General features: G+C 43.8%; 2 protein-coding genes and 1 long non-coding RNA gene across 6 annotated transcripts in view; all 3 read left to right on the plus strand.

Moving 5' to 3' along the window:
• Nucleotides 1–7,681, plus strand: part of LOC122633405 (DNA N6-methyl adenine demethylase-like) — a 52,067-nt gene extending 44,386 nt beyond the window's left edge. The window contains exon 4 of the mRNA XM_043821234.1: nt 625–7,681. Within this exon, the coding sequence (XP_043677169.1) occupies nt 625–984 (360 nt within the window). The 3' untranslated portion in view covers nt 985–7,681. The remainder of the gene's footprint in view (nt 1–624) is intronic.
• A 2,031-nt stretch (nt 7,682–9,712) lies between these two features.
• Nucleotides 9,713–16,630, plus strand: LOC122633411. Of its 2 annotated transcripts, none has more exons than XR_006328107.1 (3): nt 9,713–9,989; nt 15,389–15,761; nt 15,852–16,630. It is a non-coding gene; the product is annotated as an uncharacterized LOC122633411 (long non-coding RNA). The 2 variants fall into 2 exon arrangements; XR_006328106.1 differs by lacking the exon at nt 9,713–9,989 and having other exon boundaries at nt 14,549–15,561; nt 15,628–15,761.
• A 2,834-nt stretch (nt 16,631–19,464) lies between these two features.
• Nucleotides 19,465–21,602, plus strand: LOC122633408. 3 transcript variants are annotated; one of them, XM_043821237.1, is made up of 2 exons: nt 19,465–19,978; nt 20,585–21,602. In XM_043821237.1, the coding sequence occupies exons 1-2, from the start codon at nt 19,863–19,865 to the stop codon at nt 21,264–21,266; spliced, it is 798 nt and encodes a 265-aa protein (XP_043677172.1). In that variant the 5' UTR covers nt 19,465–19,862; the 3' UTR covers nt 21,267–21,602. The 3 variants fall into 3 exon arrangements, with proteins under 3 accessions (XP_043677172.1, XP_043677171.1, XP_043677173.1); XM_043821236.1 differs by lacking the exon at nt 19,465–19,978 and adding an exon at nt 20,145–20,465; XM_043821238.1 differs by lacking the exon at nt 19,465–19,978 and adding an exon at nt 20,149–20,451.
• Nucleotides 21,603–21,630: the final 28 nt, after the last annotated feature.

The following is a 21,630-nucleotide window of genomic DNA, read 5'->3' on the forward strand; positions in this document are numbered from 1 at the left end:
TACTCTATCTCGTAGTCAAAACACGCGATAACGCGCGATTTGTGACGCGAGCAAAGACGCAACATCTTCCATTTATTTTCACGTTTACTTCGAGGAAAGAGACGATTCGCGTATCCCGGCGAGACCCAACGAGAGATCGATATTGTACCCGATCGAACGATCGGTAATAAAAGCCACGATCGAGAGCGCGGAAAGATCTCGATTCTGCGCGATCCGCTAGAAAATACGTTGTTCGACTTCAAAGCGTCTCGCGTCTTCCGACACCCGTTCCCGGCTTGTGCTGCGCGGAAAAAGGTTCGCGCGCGATTCGTACGGAAATCGTAGCGAAGGCTTTACACGGTGCGCGCCGTAAAATACCGTTTTGAATAAACCGCTCCCCGAGTGGTACGCGCGCCATCCTCCTAACGTTCTACCACGAATAATATATAATCATCTCGTTAAGCGTGTTAGCGCCAAAGGGGAGAGAGTATTGATTTCGATAAAAATACTTTAAGATCGTTTAACCATTCATTCGCTTTAGATCGCACTTCGCGCGGTAAATACTCACCCGCGGGCATTGTTTACCTTATCATTAATCCTATCCAGAGAGCGAACGTTTTAAGAAAAACAATGTCAACTTTTTAGGAAAGCGAGATCTACCAAAAGTGCATACGGCCACCACCAAACCGGACTATCTTCGATAGCGAGAGTCCACCCCCGTATCGTAGCCAATCGGCACTGTTGGAGCCACCGGAACAAATAGTACGCTGTCACAGCGCGGGTAGCTCCCTGCTGAAAATGTTTCGCAAGTTTCCAAGTTCTGCTAGTAGTAGTACGTCGTCGTCGTCGGCGGTGGGGGCACCGACGCCACCGAAAAAGTCCACCCTGTCCAGCTATTCCGAGTCCAGTAGCAACCTCAGCAATCTGTCCACTCTGACGGTGGTGCCCTGTGAAACGGACGAGAGTCAACAGGAGCAGCATCACCATCGGCAGAAACGCGTCTGATCCGAGGCCAGTGGTGGTGGATCCTCGTGTCCGAGGAAGAGGCGAGCGTTCCTTCCTTTCAAGAAGAAGAAGAAGAAGAAGAAGAAGAAGAAGAAGAAGAAGAAAAAGAAGACTCTTCTCTCGACAGCGTCATCGACCATCGACACCGACGACACGACGATCCTCCTACTCTTTCTTCGCGGTGCGCCACTTGAAGACTGAACTACGACCAATAGCAACGGCTACGCAAGACTTCTCTCTCCATTGCTTTTGGTTCGAGGACCAAGCGAGAACGACGCCGAAAGAGAGAGTAGAGTACGGAATGAGAGAGAGAGAGAGAAAGAGAGAGAGAGACAGAGACAGAGACAGAGAGAGAACAAGAAAGGAATACCTAGTCCTCTTCTTTTTCTTCTCTCTCTCTTCCTCTCTCCCTCTGTCGCTCTTTCTTCGTTTCTTTCTCTTTTTACTATATAAACGCTATCCTGCAGATCTCATACTATTCCAAAGCGCGATACATAGGAGAGGGAGAGATTAAATCTTGCAGAGAGAAAGAGAGAGAGAGAGAGAGAGAGAGAGAGAGAGAAACGAAGAGTTCGTATAAGCTGAGATGCTGCTATTTTATTTCCATGTAATCTCGTTCCAAGGGAGGAAGAGAGAGGGGGGGGGGAAAGGGAGAGGGACATAGGACTGGACCGTAATAAGGGAGAAGAAAATCTATCGCTCGCCTCCCCTTCGACGTCGATGGAATCGAATAATGGACGATTCGCAACAGTGTCGCAAAAGTTTTCTTCGAGAAAAGACTTAGTAAATTATTTATTGGCGATATTCGCGATCTGCCTTCTCTTATCGAGAAATTGTGGCAGACGAGAGTGAATGAGTGAGAATGAGAGAGAGAGAGAGAAAGAGAGAAAGGAATAAATGCGAGCGTGTTAGGGAAGGAAGACCAATTGAGAGTTGAAAGGGCAAAATAACGAAAAAAAAAAAAAACGGAGAGAAAGAGATGAAAAAGTAGTGCCAAGAGCGAAAATAAGAAGGAAAGAAACTTTGTAAATATTAGATTAGGTAGTTCAATATCACAATATAATTATTACGACTAAAAATTATATGCTACAATACCGATTAAAAGTAAACATCCAATATACGTTACGAACACGCATACCATTTAAAGATATGAGCTGGCACGCTCTCGGTGCCGGGCCGTACGAAAGTGATGTTTTTTTTTTTTCTTCGCGGGACACGCGCGTCTTTCTCTTTTTCAAAAAGATGGCCACGTTTTTTTAACGATCGTTGATTCGTCCCTTTTCTTTTCCTTGTCTAAACACGTACGTTTTCATTCTCGTAGGTTTTCTCGTTGCAAAGGATATGCTTTATATATATATATATTTTTTTCCTTTTCCTTGAAAGCGAAGAGAAAACCAGAGACGTTCACGTTTTAGTGATCGATCGATGGCACTCTTCTTTTTCAAACGCTTTGAAAAGCTACGACCCGATTGACGGAGATTAGGAGGAAATCGACAAGGACGCGTTCGAAGGACGCGTGGCCATCGGGGGGCTCGTTTCGCCAGTCGCGTATATTCGAATTTGACGGCGGCGCATATCCATCCACGTTTCGTACGGCCCTGCGTACATACGTCTGATATAAACACACGCTACTTTTATTATTATTCGAGTAGATAAGGCCTCAGTTTTTGACGAAATAGGACGAGATCCGTACCCGGTCGTTGCCTTTTCGAGTCTCGGCGTCGACGAGAGGAGTTGCGCGAGATCAAATAATTAATTAATTAATTAATCGATTAATAGCTAGAAGAAATTGTTTACACGGCGACCTTCGTCGATCTATTTTCGTACGAAATAGGCCGACGCGAATGAATTCGGATTCGAGATTAATTCCTAGGCGCGTAGTTTAAATCCGGTAAACGAGTAAAAAGAAATAGAACGATACGTCGTAGGTCTCCGCTGTATTCCAAAGTTCCTACCCGCGATCTTTTCTTCGACGATTTGTTTCTGACGCGAAGGAAGAAGACGAAGAAGAGGAGGAGGAAGAGGAGAGGAAGAAAAAAAAAGGAAAAATTAAGTAAAGGATAGATAGAGAATTTGGTAGATCGACTCGCGTCTCGTCGAGCCCGAGCTCGGATACGCTTCCCGGGACGGAACGAATCACCCGAGTATCTCATGAGAAGTCACCAATTATTGTAATTTTAAACGAAAAGAAATCCGACGAAGGGGAAGGAAAGTTTAAACAGGTGCGAACCATTTTCCGACGCGTTTCCCTCCAGCGATTCGCGGATCGCGTGCGTCGCGTGTCACGAGCTAGCCGCGAGATCGATTCGAAAAAAAGGAAAAAAAGAAAAAAGAAACGAGTCGGCTGAAACTGGAGCGCGCCGAGTACGATAGGAAAAATGTGTTTTAAAAGAAGCTTTTATTCGCGAACGGGCTGCGTGACATGTGCTCCCCGCCAGAGGTCGTAGCTTCCAAAATGTTGCGTTCTTTGACCGAAACTCGATCCGATTATCCACGTAGAAAAATTTTGCAAGTCGTTCACGATCAGGCTCGAGTATTTTTCTATCGTTGTCATTGAGAGCAAAAATATCGCCGTCCGAGGTTAAGAAATACTTGAAACCTACTTGCGACTTGTTGCTCGTAGAGGATATTCTATCCCGCTCTCAATTTATACAACAATAGGAAATTACGTTTAACGCGTATCGCAACGATTGTCCCAATGTATCGCCGTTTGAAATCTGTAGTACGTCATAAAAAATATCTTCGTAGGCCTACTCGTTTCATCCTTCGAGATACGCCGTAAGACCGAAAACTGTTATTTCGCTCGACGAATTCTCGACTCGATGAAATCACGAATGCTATTACCGTATTAAATATCTTTCCTTCGAGCAAATCGTTTGATCGTATCGATCAATTTTGGAAGACGATATTTTTCGTTCGGTGCGATCGCAATTGGAAAAATTCCACGTAAGGTTACGTAGACGATGCCTGTAAATATTTTGGAAAGTACGACCATTGGGTAAAATTGTTCATAGCCCGTTCTATATCGGCGAAACTCGAATGAAACGAATATTAGTAATTTTAATTGAAATGATATTCGCTGTTCCGGTTTTAGGTGATACTCGGCCAAGTAGCGCGCGACGTCGCGTTCCTTCGAATCTCGCGAGTTCTACCACGAATCACGCGACCGTGAATCGACCCATCGCGATTCGATAATCGAATTCGTTCGGCGCGTAAAAAATAACGTATAACGACGACAGAGTCGGAGGAGAAGCAGGAGAGAGAGAGAGAGAGAGAGTTGGGAGGAGAGGAAAGAAGAGGGTTGGAAGAGAGAGAGAGAGAGAGAGAGGGAGAGAGCAGTGTTTACCCAAAAGTCCGCTATCATGCCTTTTGAGAAAATATACATGTCCGGGCAGTTTTACAAACGAAATTCGACCCCGTGTTTCTCTCGACGCACGTTGCGAAACAACGTTCGCAATAACGTTCGCATTGGCAAAGTTTTCATATAGAGTGGAATAGGGGAGAATAAAAAAGCAAAGAAATCGTTTCTCCATCGCTCAAAATGTGTTCAACGCGCATGCAATATTTAAATGGCGAGGATCAATCGTAACCGTATTATTAACGATTGGGTCATCGACGTGGCCTTGCGATCGAGTGAGATGATACGCGTTCAGCGAAGAGATAAGAGAGGGAGAAAGATAGAGAACGAAAAGAAAATGCAATGGGTTCTGTGCAAGTCTCAATTAAATTGTAAATGTTATTAACTTAGATTGAATTTAAAGAAAAAAATAGAAGAAAAAAGAAAAGGAGAAAAAACGTAAGAAGTGAAATGACAATGGAAGTTACCTTAGATCGCTTACTAGACCGAGTTTATGCGCGGGCGATTAATGGAAAGTAAATCCGAAAGAAATTCGTCTAGGAAAAATCTCTTAATTATCATTAATCGTTAGAAGATTCTATAGCGCGCGATAATTTAACGATTTGTTAACGAGATTCGCGGTACGAGCGAAGATTATGAAATCGTGGCCTTTCGACGCAAACGAGAGAGAAAAGAAAAGAAAAGTAAAGAAAAAAAGAGGAAGAGGACGAACGACGAGGAGGTATTTCAAACTCGCCCGCCAATCGAAGAGACACGATCTTCCATTGGAGAGAGTCCAATTAGCTGTTTCACTCGGACGAACGGCTCGGTTCGAGCGTTGGATCTCGGTTCGATACTTATCGAAATGCACGACTTTCAAGACGACGCTTCTGCCATTTTATTATTTTCTTCTCTCGAATTTTGTCGATCTCGAAAGATCTTGTCGAGTGCCAAAGCAAATGGGAATTCGTCGACGAGATCGTTGTTTCGATCGTTCTTTGACCCTTCGATTTGTTATTTTTTTGTATTTGTTTTTATATATTGTTAATATGTGTACAAGACGTCTCACGTTTTATGACGTTCCTTGGTATATTGGAAAATACATATCATCTGATTATTAGTCTTTTTTTTTTTTTTTCTTTTTGTTTCTCTGTTTCGTTCGTCGTATTCGTACAGCGCGTAGGAACGATCGACGAGCGTCGAAACGATAAATTGATCTCGGACAGACGCGTTTTGACAAAATCATCGTGCGATGTGATCTGTGCGCGTCCTATGTACGCGGGATGGTATAAGCGTTAATACGCATTACGTACGCGTTGAAATTTTCTCGACTTTGACGAAAATAGTAGATTCGATCGTTCCTTATCGTCGTAGTCGGCTCAACGAGAACTCTCCAATGAATCTAGTCACGCCGAGCCGTACGTCCGCTCGTCGAAGTAAATCGGTCGATAAACTCTAGCTATTGTCATTAAAAATATTGAAATAGACCACCCGGACCGTCGAGGGAGAGAGATAGAGGGAGCGGGGGGGGGGGGGAGAAGGGGGAAAGGAACGTGTTCGAAAAAAATAACGTTGTTTCAATCATCATTTTCTTTTTCTTTTCTTTCCTCGGCGGCGATAGAGGCGGTCATCTTAGGCGCAAAATAATTATAATAATAATGATGAGATAATAATTATAATTAAATAAGAATAATAATGTGATTTCACGAGGTGTGTTCTAAACAAAATTTATTCGTAGCGTCGAGTTTTAACGAGCCAACTCCGAGTCGTTCGAGACGCGCAACGGAGTTTCGTATTTGACGTGCTCGCGCGCGCCAAGATAAAGAAAACGAAAGAAAGAGCGGAAGAAGTAGAGAAAAAAGAAAATTTTTTCTATATCCTTTTTTTTGTTTCGTTTCTAAGCTATAATTATATCGTACTGTTAATAAGATTGGTGTGTCTAGTCCCTCGCGATGAGAGAATATACTCGACAGAGAGAGAAAAAGAGAGAGAGAGAGAGAGAGAGAGAGAGAGAGACAGAAAGAAAGATAGATAGAAAAAATTTTGGTGCGAAGAAATAACGTCCAAAACTCTCCGAGACTCCTCATCGTAGAGCGTACATTTTTCTTGTTAAAAAAAATTTTTAAAAAAACACGCGTAAAGGGAAAGAGCGAGAGAAAAAAATTAAGCAAAGAATAATAATAACAACAGCAACAATAATAATAATAATAATAATAATAATAATAATGATAATAATAATAATAATAATAATAATGAATAAATAAATAAATAATAATATTAATAATAATCACATCATCATTAACATCATCAATGCACAGACCCGCTGACTGACGGAATTAAAATGTTTCCTAATCAAAATTTGTAAATGTCTCGTTGTTGTTTCGGGAACGCGCAGTGTCTTTGACAAAAAAAAAAAGAAAAAAAAAGAATAGAAAGAAAGGAAGGAATTGTGGAAAAGTGGGGAAACGGGAGGGAAGGATAGGGGAAATAAAATGAGACCGCGTCGTGTGTCGTTCGAACGAAGTAATGACTTTTCATTGTCGCGATTATACAAAGCAGGAAATGATAAGAGAGGGGGAGAGAGAGAGAGAGAGAGAGAGAGAGAGTGAGTGAGAGAAAGAAATTGGGAAAACCTTTTTTCAAAGTAATCGATCGATGTTGTAGAAACAGTGTCATTTTAAAGTAGTAGGTCGCTTCTACAGGAAAAAAAAGTAAAGTAAAGTAAACTAACTAAACTAAACTAAACTAAAGTAAAATAAAACGAGACTCATCCGGAAAAGGTACGAAGCTCAACGTTATTCGAAAATCGCGCGCTTCGCGAGCGCGCTCGAGGTAAGACGCGAGTCACCGTACAACATGGCATGCGCGCTTGCATGCGCGTGCAAGCTCGCGTGCATCTTCGGGCGCGCTGCGCCGTGCCGCGTACTCTACGGTTTTTTATACAGTAGGATTGTACCAATACCACATAGGGAAAAAAGATGTTCGTTGTTCACTGCTCTGGCTTGCTAGAAAAAAAAAAAAAAAAAGTATATTCGGGCCTCTCGGAGGCTGTTCGGATCAGAAGAAAAAAAGTAAAAAAGAAAAAGTCGGAGAGAAGGGGAGAGAGAGAGAGAGAGAGCCGTCGAATTAGAAGAAGAAAAAAAAACTAAAAACAATCGAACGTCGATCGAATATAAGCCTATCGATGTGAATTCAATCGAAAGTATAACTTGTTCCGGACAGTCCCCTTCGTGTGCCCATCGATATAAATCGGCAACATTTCGACATTGCAAGATTATTGGTGTACTTATCACGCAGTTTTCTACAAAATAAAGAAAACGATTTTGAAAAAAAAAAAAAAATGATAACACGAGCCACATATACCGCAAGTATTTTATTTTTCTTCTAACGACCATTTTTGCAACCTTTCCAGCGTTACTTTTTACAACAAAAGTCGGCCAAGGATAGAAGAGACCAGCGACGAATCATTGAAATTCTAGAGATCGTGATAACGATCTTTAGCGATCGATGTCAACGATCTATGATCGCAGTTTCGAGCGCCATCCGACGGCAATCCATCGGGACTAAATGTACTCCTGACGATAGGCAATGATCGTACACGCGTGTACTCGAGGAAACCAATAAGTATCACGCGCAATAAGCTTACTCTTTCAAAGGTAGTTTAGAAACTTTTATGTCTTCTTTTATTCGCAAGTAACATTAATTTCACTAATTCTTACGTATTTTCTTTTTTTCAAATTTTCTTCGGATCGATGCGTTAGAACGGATATATTGGCGTTAACGAAAATGTGAAATTATCGTGTCAAAGATTATCTACGCTCGAGATTTAGTACGAGATATGAAATAAAAAAAAGAAAAGAATATCGGAACCATAAATAGGTCTACGAGTAAGATTTAATCGACGAACTGGATCAGAAATCGCGCAGCGTAGAGATAAAAGAAGCGCTCGAAGGAGAGAAGCCGAACGAAGAGAGGAGATCGTAAAAATCGAAGGAACATGATCCAGGGATAAGTGGTATCGCGTTCGCAAGGTAAGGCAAGGAGAGACTTCTATTTCCGAGCGGACGACGTTCCAAATTTAAACGACGTCACCACCCGCATTTACGAACGGTCCTGCCTCCTCGGCTTCCTTACCCTACTCCCTTAAGCTGACTTTCACGAAAACCATACCTATATACCAAACGTGCGCGCAAGTCGATCGAGTCAATCGCAAACGACAAAGGACCAATCGTCCTCGCTAGCCAGGAAGGGAATCTAATCTACGTCGAGGTAATTGCCTGGATACCGACGTATTTTATTCCGGTGACACTCTAAAATATTACGGTATCCGCTTCTCCGTGTCATTCCATCGCTCTATTTTTGAACGGCGGAGAAGCTTCTAAGGGGACTTGTTTTGAATCCTCCTCTCGCGAGAGAAACGACTGCGCACGTTGCTCGAAAAAATCTCTCTCTCTTCCTCTCCCTCTCTCTCCCGCTCCCTCCCTTCCCCTCCCCCTCCCCCTCTCCTCTCCACGGTTAGGAACGACGAAAAGATGCTAAATTGCATCTAGTAGGAAGCAAGCACTTCATGGGCTCTATCGGAAACTAGAAACCTAGCACCGTTGATACCCCAGTCATTTATTTTTAGGATTAGGAAACGTGACTTTAGCTCCGGGATTGAATGAATAGAAACCGTTTCACTTCATCGCCGAGGGATTTCTTTTTTTAGTATCAACCACGGCAAACGCTTTGCTGCATTTTTAACGAAGGACTCTGGATACTTCTGTTAATTATTTTTAGGTACAGTCGATGCGAACGTAGCCCTTAAGATTCGATCGAACGCGAGAGCTCTTCGCCGGATTTCTTTTCTAGCGTTGCGCCGTTCGAAGAAACTTTAACGTAGATTTTAATTATCAAACGCGAATGTAGGTCTCATAATGAATGAACATTCCACGTCGTGCCGAGCATGAGCTTAGCATCGACTAGTAACCCTCTCATTTATTTTTAGAACCATTAGACGCGAGTTAAGCACGCAAATTGAATGGACACGTTCGTGGAAATTTTGGAATACGTTGCGTCGATTCTAAAGGTACCGTTGTCTCGGAAGTTCTATTCGAGAATAATTCCGATTCGAAGGATTGGCAGGCTCCCGATAATATCGACAATAATTATCTTCTTCAACGTAGAAGACACGCCAGATTTGGCGCCTGCATTAAAAGACTCGAATAAACGAACACTCGTTCTTCCGAACGATGTTTCTCAAAAGGCTCTTCTATTCATTGACGAGGTTCAAGAGAACGCGAACCTTTCTTTATACTGTTTCTTTTTTTTTTTACGTTTTCCTCTCCTATTATCGCTTTAATTCGAATTCCCTCTATCAACGTTTTATTCTTTTCGGTTATTGGTATCGTTAGCGAGGGGTTGCGTTTCGAGAAATGGAAAGAAAAAAGTAAAAGTCAATTTGGTCGTGTTTAGACGACGTCGCCGAGGCGGGGCGCGTGCGCGCGAAGCGTCGCGACGCAACCCAGACGCCTTCTTGAATGAAACCGTCGCGGCAGTCAGTTCGCATCAAGGCGTCCACCCTCGCTTTCACTTTCACGGACTTTATATTCTCGTATGGTCTCAGCCACGGCCGAGTGACCTCCCGACGGGATAAATCATTTCTTTTTTTCCGAAGACACAACGTCAGGTAGGATCACCAATTTGGTTCTCGTTTTCTTTTCTTTTCTTTCTTCTTCAAACCTCTTCGATTTTTATTTCCTTCATTTTTTATGCAACGAATGACAACCGCATTCGGTATGAATATCGAATTGGTATCGAATACGCATGTACGGTACTCCGTCGAGAACGACCTACCTTTTTTCATTTTTCGTTCTCTCTCTCTCCCTCTCTCTCATACGTTTTACGTTGACGGAGGAGTTTTTTTTATTCGAACGTTCCGTCCGTTACATCGTCATCCTAATACCCCCGTCTATGCTTTTTCAAGAGTTTCAAGCGCGATACATACGATATTATATATCAACGAGACTGTGTATTCTTAAAAAATAGTCGTTGCTTGTCTATCGAGAGGCCGGTTCTTTTGGAGCGGAAGCGAGGCCGCCCTTTCATCATCGCGAATCTCGATCGTTGCATATTTTCTTTTCGATCGGGTGCCTATTAGATCGACGTCGGTGATTTTCACGCCAACTCAAACAAACGATAGCCTAGCTAGACTCGCTAAGATTGGCGATCGTACAAACAATCGGTCCCACTTTTAGGAAACATCGGCGTGCTTCCCGATACTCTTTCGCTCCCATGCGGAAGACAAAGAAACGTTGACTCGCAAGGAACCACAAAACGATATAGATTTCTGATATAGATTCTCCTGGCATTTAATCTGGGATATATTTTTCGAAAGAGAATGTCGAAACGAGGTCGGAAAAATACGAGAAGCGTCTTTTCGCGATGTTCGTCGAATTCATCGAATCGCGCTTTACGATTTTAACATTCGATGACCCAGATAAAGGACACGCTCGATTACACGGATCCACCGGACTTTGATGCGGACGTGTAAGGGTCCCCTCGTAAACCTCTCTTAGTTAGACGGCAAAGCGCGCACCGACAGCACCACGGGGTGTCGTATATTTGCCGTGCAAATTAACGCCCTCGGTTGACCGTTAATCGTTCGGACAGTCCACACCGGAGATAGAACGACGTAGATCGGAAATACGAGGGAGAGAAAGACGTTGTCCTAGGAGTCTTGGCGTCGGAACGGCGTCGGATCGTTTCTTTTTTTTTTCTTCTTTTCTTTTGCTCTTTTATTCGGCCATTAGACTCGATACGCGCTAGACGTTTCTAACGAGAAATCTAGTGATAAAAGCGTACAATCAGAGCGACGACGGAGTAAACTTTCCACCGAACGAGCACCTTTTCTCTGTCCGAGGATGGATCCTCCGTTACTCAGGAATCGAGGACAATAATGGAGAATAATAATCGAGACGATGGTCTCGACTATCGGTTTATTACGTTCATAAAAAGATGACGCTCGGTCGATCTCGAGGAAGAGAAATATCGAGAAATATTTACGAGCGATTCTCGTGTTCGCGCGTCGAACGGCAAGAGTCGAGAGAACGGAAGGAAAATGGAAAATGTCTGGAGCAAATGGTTGCGGCCAAGCGGAAGTGCCGAATCCGTGCTCCCGGAAGTTGGCGCGCGTGTTCGTCGACGGACCAACGAACGGTTCGGTTTCCAGACTGATTTCCAGGAAAATCTAATTGGCAGAAGCAAGTGGTCCGTACTTACCCTACGTGCGTAGGAACGTCAACGAAGGAGAGATTACGTTAGGAATTCGTCAACGTTGCGTTAATTGGTTAGGACGGTACTCGTAGGAAATTTCAACGACGATTCGAGCAGGATTATTGCGACGTACCACGGCGCTCCAAGCGTCGTAGAGATACGTTCGAAGGTAGACGCGAACGGAAAGAGTCGAGGAAGAATGGAGGAGGAGAGTAAAGCAAAGGGTAGCTTTTAAGAGTACCAGCAATGGCCGTTATTGTCGATTTTACCGTACACGTTAAAGGTCCGTACACATCACCGTGGCAGCATAGATATGAGTGAACGTTATATAAGGCGGTCTTAATATAGCGAACACTCGCTGGACCTTAGCCATATTCATAGGCGAGAGAGAAAGAGAGAATACATTACACGTAGGCAGGCGCACATAAAGAAACCGACGCGCGAAGATAAGTCGATTTACCCGCGGTACTATCTTTTCGAAGGAACGTTATCGTCTCGATGATCGATACGAAACGATTAGATACCCTTAAATGACCGTCGAGACCGATAAGCGACAACACGAGACAAAATCGAATCGTTAAACGAGGAAAGCGAGAAGCAGAGGGCGTTACGACGTTGAACGCTCGACAGATGCGCGTAATTTAACATGGCATTAGACATCGTCGAAGAAGACGAGAGAGAGAGAGAGAGAGAGAGAGAGAGAGAAAGAGAACAGGCGTGGCCTTCGAGAGGCTCTCCTTTCACCGTGGGTCACTGGCCTCGGCTCCAGCTAACGACAACCGCGAACGTTCTTCCAGCTCTATAACGTGCCGAGAAGCGAACGATGGAAGAAAATCGTCGTTTCTTTCTCTCCTCTTTTTCACGATACCCGGCGCGATCGTCGCTGCTGCTCTCGCTCTCGGCTGACCGTCGTCGGCTGAGTTTTACCCGATCGTTTCTCCTTCTTATCGTTATCGCGATTAACAACGCACAACGCTTTTTTTCCAACGTATTTTAGGTTCCAGCGAAAATTTTCCGGAGGCGCTCGTCCGGAGAAAGGACGTTCGCAATTTTCCAAAGCAACAGGTATTCCTCGACGTAACGCGACTAGAGAGACTAGAGAGAAAGAGGGGGGGCGGAAGAGAAAACGGGGAAAAGATCTTTGCATCCTGGTCAAAGGAAGGACGATGGAAGCTATCGTCTCTCTCGCAAACAGAGAATTTAACGATTAATTCGTGGCTCGTATCCAATGACCGAGTGCCGATAAAAATAGCGATGAATTAAGGCGAAATCGAGTTAAAAGTTTCAAGAGGCAATCGATGTTTCAATGAAATGACAAAAAAATGATCGAATTAAAGCGAGGCTGCTTTGACGTTCTTCCCATTTGGAAAAAGAAAAAGCAAATAAATGTTCGAATTAAGTGATAAAAATACGCTCGAATGGCAATGAATCCACGCACGAAGAAATTTAAGAGAGGATCGTTTCAATCCGGCGTAACAATACACAAACAGCTAAGAATCGATAAATCCTTGGTCGGTTGCGATGCCTCGAAGAAAATGAACGAACGATATTGTAAAAATCTCCCTCGGGAGAATCTTTTTTCGAATTGGCGCGTATATCTCGCAGCCGTTTGGAACTTTAAATTTAGACGGAGCGAAGGAAGATTTCACCGAAGCTATCTTTCTCTCTCTCTCGCTCTCTCTTTCTCTTTCTCTCTCTTTCTCTCTCTCTCTCTCTCTCTCTCTCTCTCTCTCTTTTCGGCGTATCTCAAGGTGCACGTAATAGAGGAGAAATAGCATAAAAGCAACAATTCAAGCACGGCCCGCTCGTCCAACTAAGTAAACTTATCGTTGTATCTCTAAAGCTCGGCAGTTATAATACATACCTGTGTAATGGTATGGGAGCATGCTTCGAGCCTTCTCGTTTTTCAAACGAACAAAATGGCGAGCTCGTCGACGAAGCCGAACCAAAATATCTTAGAAGGAAAATCTCGTGGCTGCATTGTAATTACATCGTGTGAACCGATTCGCTTGGATGGTTTAATTTCTAGACCGTTCAACGTTGGATATTAGAAAGACGTATGCTTGGCACATTGAGATCCGCCATTGTTACGGGCGTTCGACCGTCACCAGGATTCAGACTCGGCGTTCGGATAAATTAACGCTCGCTTTGTCTTCCCTCCCTCGCGTCTTTTCTTTCCCTCTATTTTCGTGCGCGCGAGTTTGCGCCTGCCTGGATAAATTCGTCCGCGAAAAACAAAGGAAAATGGTGGAAATCCAAAGAAGAAAGAAAATCGTCGATCGGTGTTGGTAGAGGGTGTGTCTTTTTCCGCTTTGCTGCCGCTTAAGTAGAGTTCGCCAGCAAAGGGGAACAGGCCGACCCTCCCGCATTAAATGGATTCCTTCCGCTCTTATCTTCTTTTCCTTTCGGAAAGGACCAATCGCGTTAGAACGGACGAGAACGCTCTTGGAAAAGTTGGTAAGTGACACGTTTTCTCTGTCTTTTCTGCGAGAAAAATAAAGTTTCGGCCAAAAAGTTGGAGGAACGATCCCGTTGCGTTTGAAGTATTAATAACGAGGGACGCGGGCATAAATCCGCATCCCCAGGTGCAGCAGCGCGCGTGCCACCGAGCACGACGTATTAATATCCGTCTCATGTGCCTTCGCCCGATATCGTATTTCTCGGTCACTCGATCGACTCTCTTTCGCCTCTTTCTCGAAGGGGCCATTTTATGCAGATTTCGAATTTCCAGAAGCCAGCTACCGAGAGAGAGAGAGAGAGAGAGAGAGAGAGAGAAAAGGTTGCTGCTTCTCCTTAGTCGGACGGATTAATAGTCCATTGCCGAGTTTGAGGTATATTTTCGTCCGGACGTCGAACGACGAGCTTACTCGCGATTCGCTGCCTCCCTCGCAGACTCCTCTCGCGAAAGTTATAACCGAGTATCTCAATCTGCCTCTAAAAACACTCTCTTACTTTCTCTCTCTCTCCCTCTCTCTCTCTCTCTCTCTCTCTCTCTCTCTATCTGAGCGAAGATAGAAAGTAATGTCGCGCGCACGTCGGTTATTTAAGTCAAGAGATAGGAGATATTATGTTACCAAGCCTTTAAGATCCTTCCGTGTACGCGTCGGCCGATTAATCATCGACTTTTCTACTTTCTTCAAAGAAAATCTTCTCCCGAAGGTGGAAGGTGGATCGATCGCGACGTCGCTCGGTCCAACTCTTACCAATGATCGCGATTAACGAGTACGAACGACGAGACGCGTTCTCTCTCGATTCACTTATTCTTTTCGTTACACGTTTGGTTGCCTTTGGCATAGCTTCGTTGTTTGCACAGCTGTCCTCGATAAAATACGATGCTCGTTAGGATACCTTCAAGCGATACATTCAAATCGATCTCGTTTTTCTTCGATCTTCAAATCTAACAGCTAGCTCTTTGCCCGTTGCTATTACTTTAACGCGCATATAGACCGAAGCGCGATGTCTCTTTCTTCCTCTCGTATCTCCGCTCTCAAAAAATGACAAGTATCTCGTATCCAATAATTGATAGTTCACGGTCTGGCTCGTTACACGTGACACGACTCTAAGCAGTCCTTTCGTAACGAAGTGTGCTACGTTCGCGATGAGTTGGGCGTGACGAGACGTAATCTCTCGGTTAGAGTCTTGACGTTTGATTGGCAAAGCAAACAGTGGGATACTCGTTCGCGTAGGCGTACAAATTCACGGCGAGATCTTTGCGTCAAAATATACGACGGTAATCGGGGATACCATCGGAGATACGAAGGATTCGTTTTAAAAATGAAATAATCGTGGATAAATGAGTTTTTATCTTTCCAGCATCGTTCGCTATAAATACCTATTTAGAGTTAATGTTGCAAGAGACTTTGGTAAAGGAAAAAAAAAAGATCGAGAAGAAGATGGAAAGTGGAAACGCCATAAATCATCGAGATCTTCAAGATCATCGGGATCATCGTTCCACGTCTTCTCCTCACCCGCTCGAAAAGTTTCTGGTAACTGATCTCGGTATTCGCGCTAGCTGAGAACGACGCTAAAGATGGTGATTATTTTTGTCGCAGGTACGCAAAGTAAGAAGCCGTCAACGAGATCAGGATGAATCTACTAGAGCGGAAACGAAGCGTAAGAAGCGTCCGTATCGTCGGTGACAGATCGATGGACGCTGTCGTCGTAGATGGTTTAGATTCTAACTCCGGTAGGTCGACTGCTCTCTCTCTCTCTCTCTCTCTCTCTCTCTCTCTCTCTCTCTTGGTCCGGTCTATGTAAAAAATGATCTATTTGACAGGTAGCACGCGCGCATCCACATCCCAAAGGTCTTGCCTCGAAAAGCTCGTTCCATCCCTGCTCGCATCAATTAGTTCGAGAATGATTTACGACATTGGCCGAGCGAGAAAGCGAAAATTTACATTGTCGACGCTAACCACAATTGTCCACGGCTATCGCGACGAAGAAGACCAAAGGAGGGATGAAGAGACGGTAGAGTTATTTCGTAGCGCGTGTGGCCTCCGCTCGGAAGAGACGTACCTACCACCGTGTGATTTATAAGATCGCGAAAGGGACGGACCGTTCGTTCCTCAATCCTGCCTCCGTGGTGCATCAACGGTGCTCTCTTCGGTCCTCCTTTTTTCTCCTCTTTCCATCTCCGATCCTCTCCGGATTCTCTGGAATTCGGCTCATTACGCCTACGCTTTATCTTCAATTATTTCGCATCGAATTTATATCGCGAATTTATGTCGCGCTTTACTACCTCCTAAGAATTTCATTTAATTAGCTAAGACATTCCGGTACTACGTATAGATCATTCTACGTAGAATCATTTGTAAAAATCGTTTAAAGACGCAAACGACAAGGTGCAACGCACAAATAGGTAAGAAATGTAGCGGCGAAGGACGGGCTAACGCGTTAGCGAGAGATTGGACGACGACATGCTTGATTTATACCTATCGTAAAGGTAATAGATAATACGATCCAAGCGACGTCACGTCAATCTTAAGAGGACGTTAATTAATTTAGACACCGAAACCTTTGGAATTCGACCAAGCGTTGATCTTTTCTCTCTCTCTCTCTCTCTCTCTCTCTCTCTCTCTCTCTCTCTCTCTCTCTCTCTGTCCCTCTCTCTTTCTTTCCCTCTTCCTTGACGATAAACTCACGACAGATAGGAGTATATTTCGCGATCAAGTCAACATGAATTCCACGGAAGCTCGGTGACTATGCCATTAAATCGAAATCTTTCATATTTCCCGAGATTTTTGCTCGGACCGAGCTTTTTATAGAGACGACGACTCGCGTTTCTCGCAAAGGCACGCACGAATGCCGCGATATCGACTTGGCCGCGTTGATCGGGTAGCATCTGGTAACGCTGACCCAAGATCGTAAACTCGCAAAATAAAAGAACGAAAAGAAGGTTACGGGGATGATTTAATGCTTCTAAAATTATTATGGGAAACCATGAAGAGTAACAGGATCGAATAAAATTCTCGATTTCGCGTATTTGTCGAAGTCGGATATAATGTCGCCAGGAATAGTTAACGATCGGAGCCATATCGAAAAGTAGAAAGCTTCGTGCTTTTAACATCTTGTTTGTATTTTCAGCCGCTTCGAAAGGATCGTAAAATCATTTTCGATGACATTTACGACGTCCACGAGATAGGAATAATTATTTTTCATCGTTTCGCGAAACGGAAGATAGTCGGAGATCGCCCGCGCGCTCGCTGACCTAGTTTCTTTTCTCGGAAATTTGTCGTTCTCTTTAAACGAACCCTAACGACTCGACTCGATTTCCGTCTAGTTGATTGGGACATCACGAGTTACGACGAGAGAGAGAGAGAGAGAGATCAAAGGCGAGTATCGCGGTGCTAGCAAAAATCCTGCTGTTCCTCCGTCTACGAGCCTACCCTCGATCACACCTATATAACACTTTCCAGGGTGATAAATCAGCCGAGTCCCTCCTGCCGTCGTATAATAGTCTTTGAAACACCGAGCAAACCGTTCTCTCTCGCTCTCCCAGCCGCGCACATGCATACACACGCGCGCGCGCGCCTAGATGCTTCAGAATGCGACTATCGATCATGAAACTCACGAGCCGAGTCAAACCGGTGCGCGAGCTCCGGCCATTATTTTAATCGCTCTTTTTGGGATCCTATTGTCGCTGATTTATGAGAGTGCCCGAAATGTTTCTCTCTTTCGTCGCTTTAAATATAATACATTCCAATGTGCAAAAGTTCGATAGTCGGATCTTTCTCGCCGCCCCTCGTTATCTTTATTATTACTGTTATTAAAACGATATCGTAAGATGTAACAATGTCTAAAGAGAAGAAAGAAAAAGGAAAAGAAAAAAGCGCGCACGTAGGTTTGTTTGACAACCCCAACAGGATTCTTGCATCAAGGAGCACTTTGAGGTCTTTACGACGACGTCCAAGAGCGACTTTTCCGTGAAACGATGGGAAAGGAGAATCATGCTGCGAATCGTATAATTCCATCAAGGAAAAATAAAAACTATCAAAACTACAGGTTAAGAAGCATTCGTTTTTCTCTTATGGGAAGCGTTCGAACGCTATACGACGAAACGCAACAACGTTGTCGATTTAGTCTTTACAAGAAGTAAAAGAGCAAGAAGCAAAAGAGAAGATTCCGAAATAACGTATAAAACCGAGTCTAGGCTCGTAGTCCTTTTCCAGATGGCAAGAAAATTTGCGAGCAGCATGCTGTACCGATATGTGGGTGCAACGTATACGTACTACTCCTTATTTCTCTCTTTCTCTTTCTCTGGCACAGTAATGGGACGGTAACGAAAGCTGACGCACCGCGAACGTCTCTGGACCGTATCCAAAATTGGGTTCCAAACGTTTAAACAGGAAAACGCCGTGCTCGCTCGCTCGCTCTTTCGCTGGCAAATTTCAAGAACGACTTTACGATCGATCCGTTCGGCTGTTCGTAAAATTTAGATCGACTGACCGCGATTAGCCGCGCGTACGTATACGTGCATTTATCTACGTACTTGATCATTTCCACGACAGTTAGTTCATAAGTGTCACGTTAGAAATTTCCTGGAATTTATTGAAATATATCCAAAATTGATACCACGAGGTTTCACCTCGAGTTTCGAGTTGGATTTACGTAGACAAGGATACTTCTTCGAGAGCCTTTCGCCGCTCGGAATTCATAAATATTTCGTTCGTATGCTAAAATAAAGCTCCATCCTGAATGCGTCAGCTCTCGTTAGCCTCGACGACTGAATCATCAGATTTTCGAGCCGATAGCGAACGTCTGCACGGCCACACTGACGTACAAATCGTACGCCTTGTGTCCTCTTCCAGTTCTTTAATATTATATTTAACTATTATTCTTTTTTCCTCAATTTCTACTATTTTCCACGGAAGTACGCGTAACTCGAAAAACCAAGACGAACGAGGAAGGGGCAAAGGATTAACTCGTGACAGCGTAATGCGCGTGAAATCGTTCTCATCGCGTGTAAAACCGTACGCAGAATCATTGGATGCAGGACGGTAACGAGAGAAATATCGAGCAATAAACGTCGATTGTGAAGCTCGTTAGCCTCGTTATATTCTCGTCGCCCTACGAGCACGTCGTTCGTAGAACGAGAATCACAAAAGTTCGAATTTTCGAATCGAATGGTCGTATTAACGATAAAAGGTAGAATAATTTTAGTAAGATTTTGTTTGATATAAAAAGAAATAAAAGGAAACGGTCGTGGAAGAATGATGGCGCAGTTTTATTCGAACCTATCATAGGTATTGCACATTCCATTATCTTTCAACGTCGAAAAGTATTCTCTCAAACTCGAACGAAGACTCTGGAAGAACGACGAACGAAGAATTCGAAAAACGCGCCCGCTGCGAGTGCGCGTAGCGCCACCTGGCTCCTCGCTTCCTATCCGGAATAGTAGCAAGAAAATGGCAGCTGCGCGCAAAATCGTGTTTATTTACGCGCTGTCTACGATTGATTGATCACAAAGTATCGTAAAGTAATCGAGCCGAGCGGGAAAGCGAGCAACTTTGTCAGTGGATCGTTGAAAATGAACGATAGGATTGGTTAGAGGAGAAGGAAAGATAGAAAGGGACGTTTGAAAATATCAACCGAATGAATATTTTCTTGGTGGTGGTTTCGCGTACGCATACGTAGTTGCCTCGAGTCTTTGTGTCGGACGAATCTAACCTCTGAAAGGAATCGCGCAGTAGCGCCGTACCTACGCGTTCTGGAATTTTCCTAGGAACTGTCAAGGTTCGTTCGCCGACGCATACAGTGGCCCTCCACCGCTATTTTTCGGCACGATGCCATGTTTCCGCGTTCCCTGAGTCCACGAGCGTTCAAAATTTTGACCATGGCTGACGAAGTTCTGCCGGCGAGTTTGGAGAAGCTCGAAATCGATCGTCTCTCGTCGAGTTGTCCCCAGTGAGTATTTCCTTCCGATATTATGTCTTCCTTTCTAATTCTTCGATCTTATCTTAATTCTTCTGATTTTCGTCTTACGCGGAACGTCTTTTTCTCTTTCTCTCTTTCTCTCTCTCTCTCCCTCCCTCCCCCTCTCTCTCTCCTGTGACCTATTCTCGGTCAAGGTCTTTCGTTTAACCAATTACCAGTCAACTTTGTTCGACGAACGAAGCCGTTTGTATTCTCGATGCGTAGAAAAATAGGAAAGTGTATCTCGAGAAACTGACGTTGCTGAGAGAGAGAAAAAGAGAGGGAGAGAAAACATGCATAGTCACATTTGCCGTTCGAACGTGATCGATGTATTTTGCTTTGCTCGATTGCATAATATGCGAGAAAGCAAACGTTTAACGATACAAGCAGTTTCAAGGCTCAGAGCCGAAAGAGATGACTCATCCGTTGACTTATTCAAAATCTTTTCTCTCCTTTTATTCGCCGTCAGTGTTTTCGAGTTTATGTCCATGTATTCGATACTAAGTGATAAATACTTCTTCCTTCTCATCGAAGGAAGAGCAGGCTCCTCCTGAAAACCGAACGACTAAAAGTCCCTCGTACTTGTTTTTGTTTCAGCATCGCTTCGACCGAAAACTTGAAACCAAGCAATCCTTTTAGAACGACAGGCAAGAGCGCGAGTCCAGATTGCAGTTACTTGTTTAGAAGAAGATCGATGCCTAATAGATCAGTGCCATCCACGACGATTACCCGGGGTGTAAAAAGTACAACGAACTTTAAGCCTTCTAAGAACGAAAGACTTAACGACAAGACGAAAAAGAACTCTATCATTAAGGAGGCTGTTTTGCAACTGGGTTCTACCGACTCTAATCGTTTAAGTGATAACGTAGCGGGTACTCTGCTCAAACAGACCTGCAGATACAGTATTCCTGGTAGAAATTGTAAAACTTTTGGTCACGGTTCTGTCACTAAAGACTTTAAGGCGTTAAATATTAGTCAGGACTCTAGACAAGCTAAAGACGATACCAGCATCCAAGACAATTATCAAGGTGGAAGTTTTCAACGCGCTCGCAGTAATACGATGCCAAGCTTAAAGAGAGGTCCCGGTCCCGGCGGAGGTGGCCAACAAGACGCGATCTCCGTATCCGGGCAATCCCCAAATACGAACACTTGCTCCGTACAAGCGCGTATATCACCGCCCTCCTGTGACGTTACTATAGACGAACTTGCCAGCTACTTCGAGGAGTTTGTTCATATTCCAAAGAAGATGTCTCACATGGCAGAAATGATGTACATTTAACCGCGACAATACGCGTTTGCTGTGACAAGATTTAATTTGGTACCTAAATTATAATCTAATAAAAGGCAAAATAATTCATAAAGCTTATTCGATGCCGAGAAGCAAAAAATAATCACGAGTTATTTTTGTTCTTTCTCTTTTCTTTACTGGGAAATTGTTTGCACTTATTAAGACGATAGATATGCATGTTGCTATTCGACCTCTCTGTGTTTCTCTCCATTATACGTTTCCTGTGTCTCGTTTCAATTGTAAAGATAAACTCATTATTTAAGAAGTTTTTTGTATTTCGAAGTAAATTATTGGTCTTGGAATAAATCTCCTGGGATCAAAACGTTATGCCGATGAAAAGCTCCAATGTACTTTT

Source organism: Vespula pensylvanica, chromosome 12, assembly GCF_014466175.1.
Source record: "Vespula pensylvanica isolate Volc-1 chromosome 12, ASM1446617v1, whole genome shotgun sequence".
Classification (NCBI taxonomy): domain Eukaryota; kingdom Metazoa; phylum Arthropoda; class Insecta; order Hymenoptera; family Vespidae; genus Vespula; species Vespula pensylvanica.

What these genes read in the sequence shown, in the direction of transcription:
- LOC122633408 (XM_043821236.1), top strand. Translation starts at nt 20,281, where the DNA reads ATGCATAGTCACATTTGCCGTTCGAACGTGATCGATGTATTTTGCTTT. An exon ending in TTCGCCGTCAGTGTTTTCGA is followed by an intron (nt 20,466 to 20,584) that starts GTTTATGTCCAT and finishes TTTTTGTTTCAG; the next exon opens with CATCGCTTCGACCGAAAACT.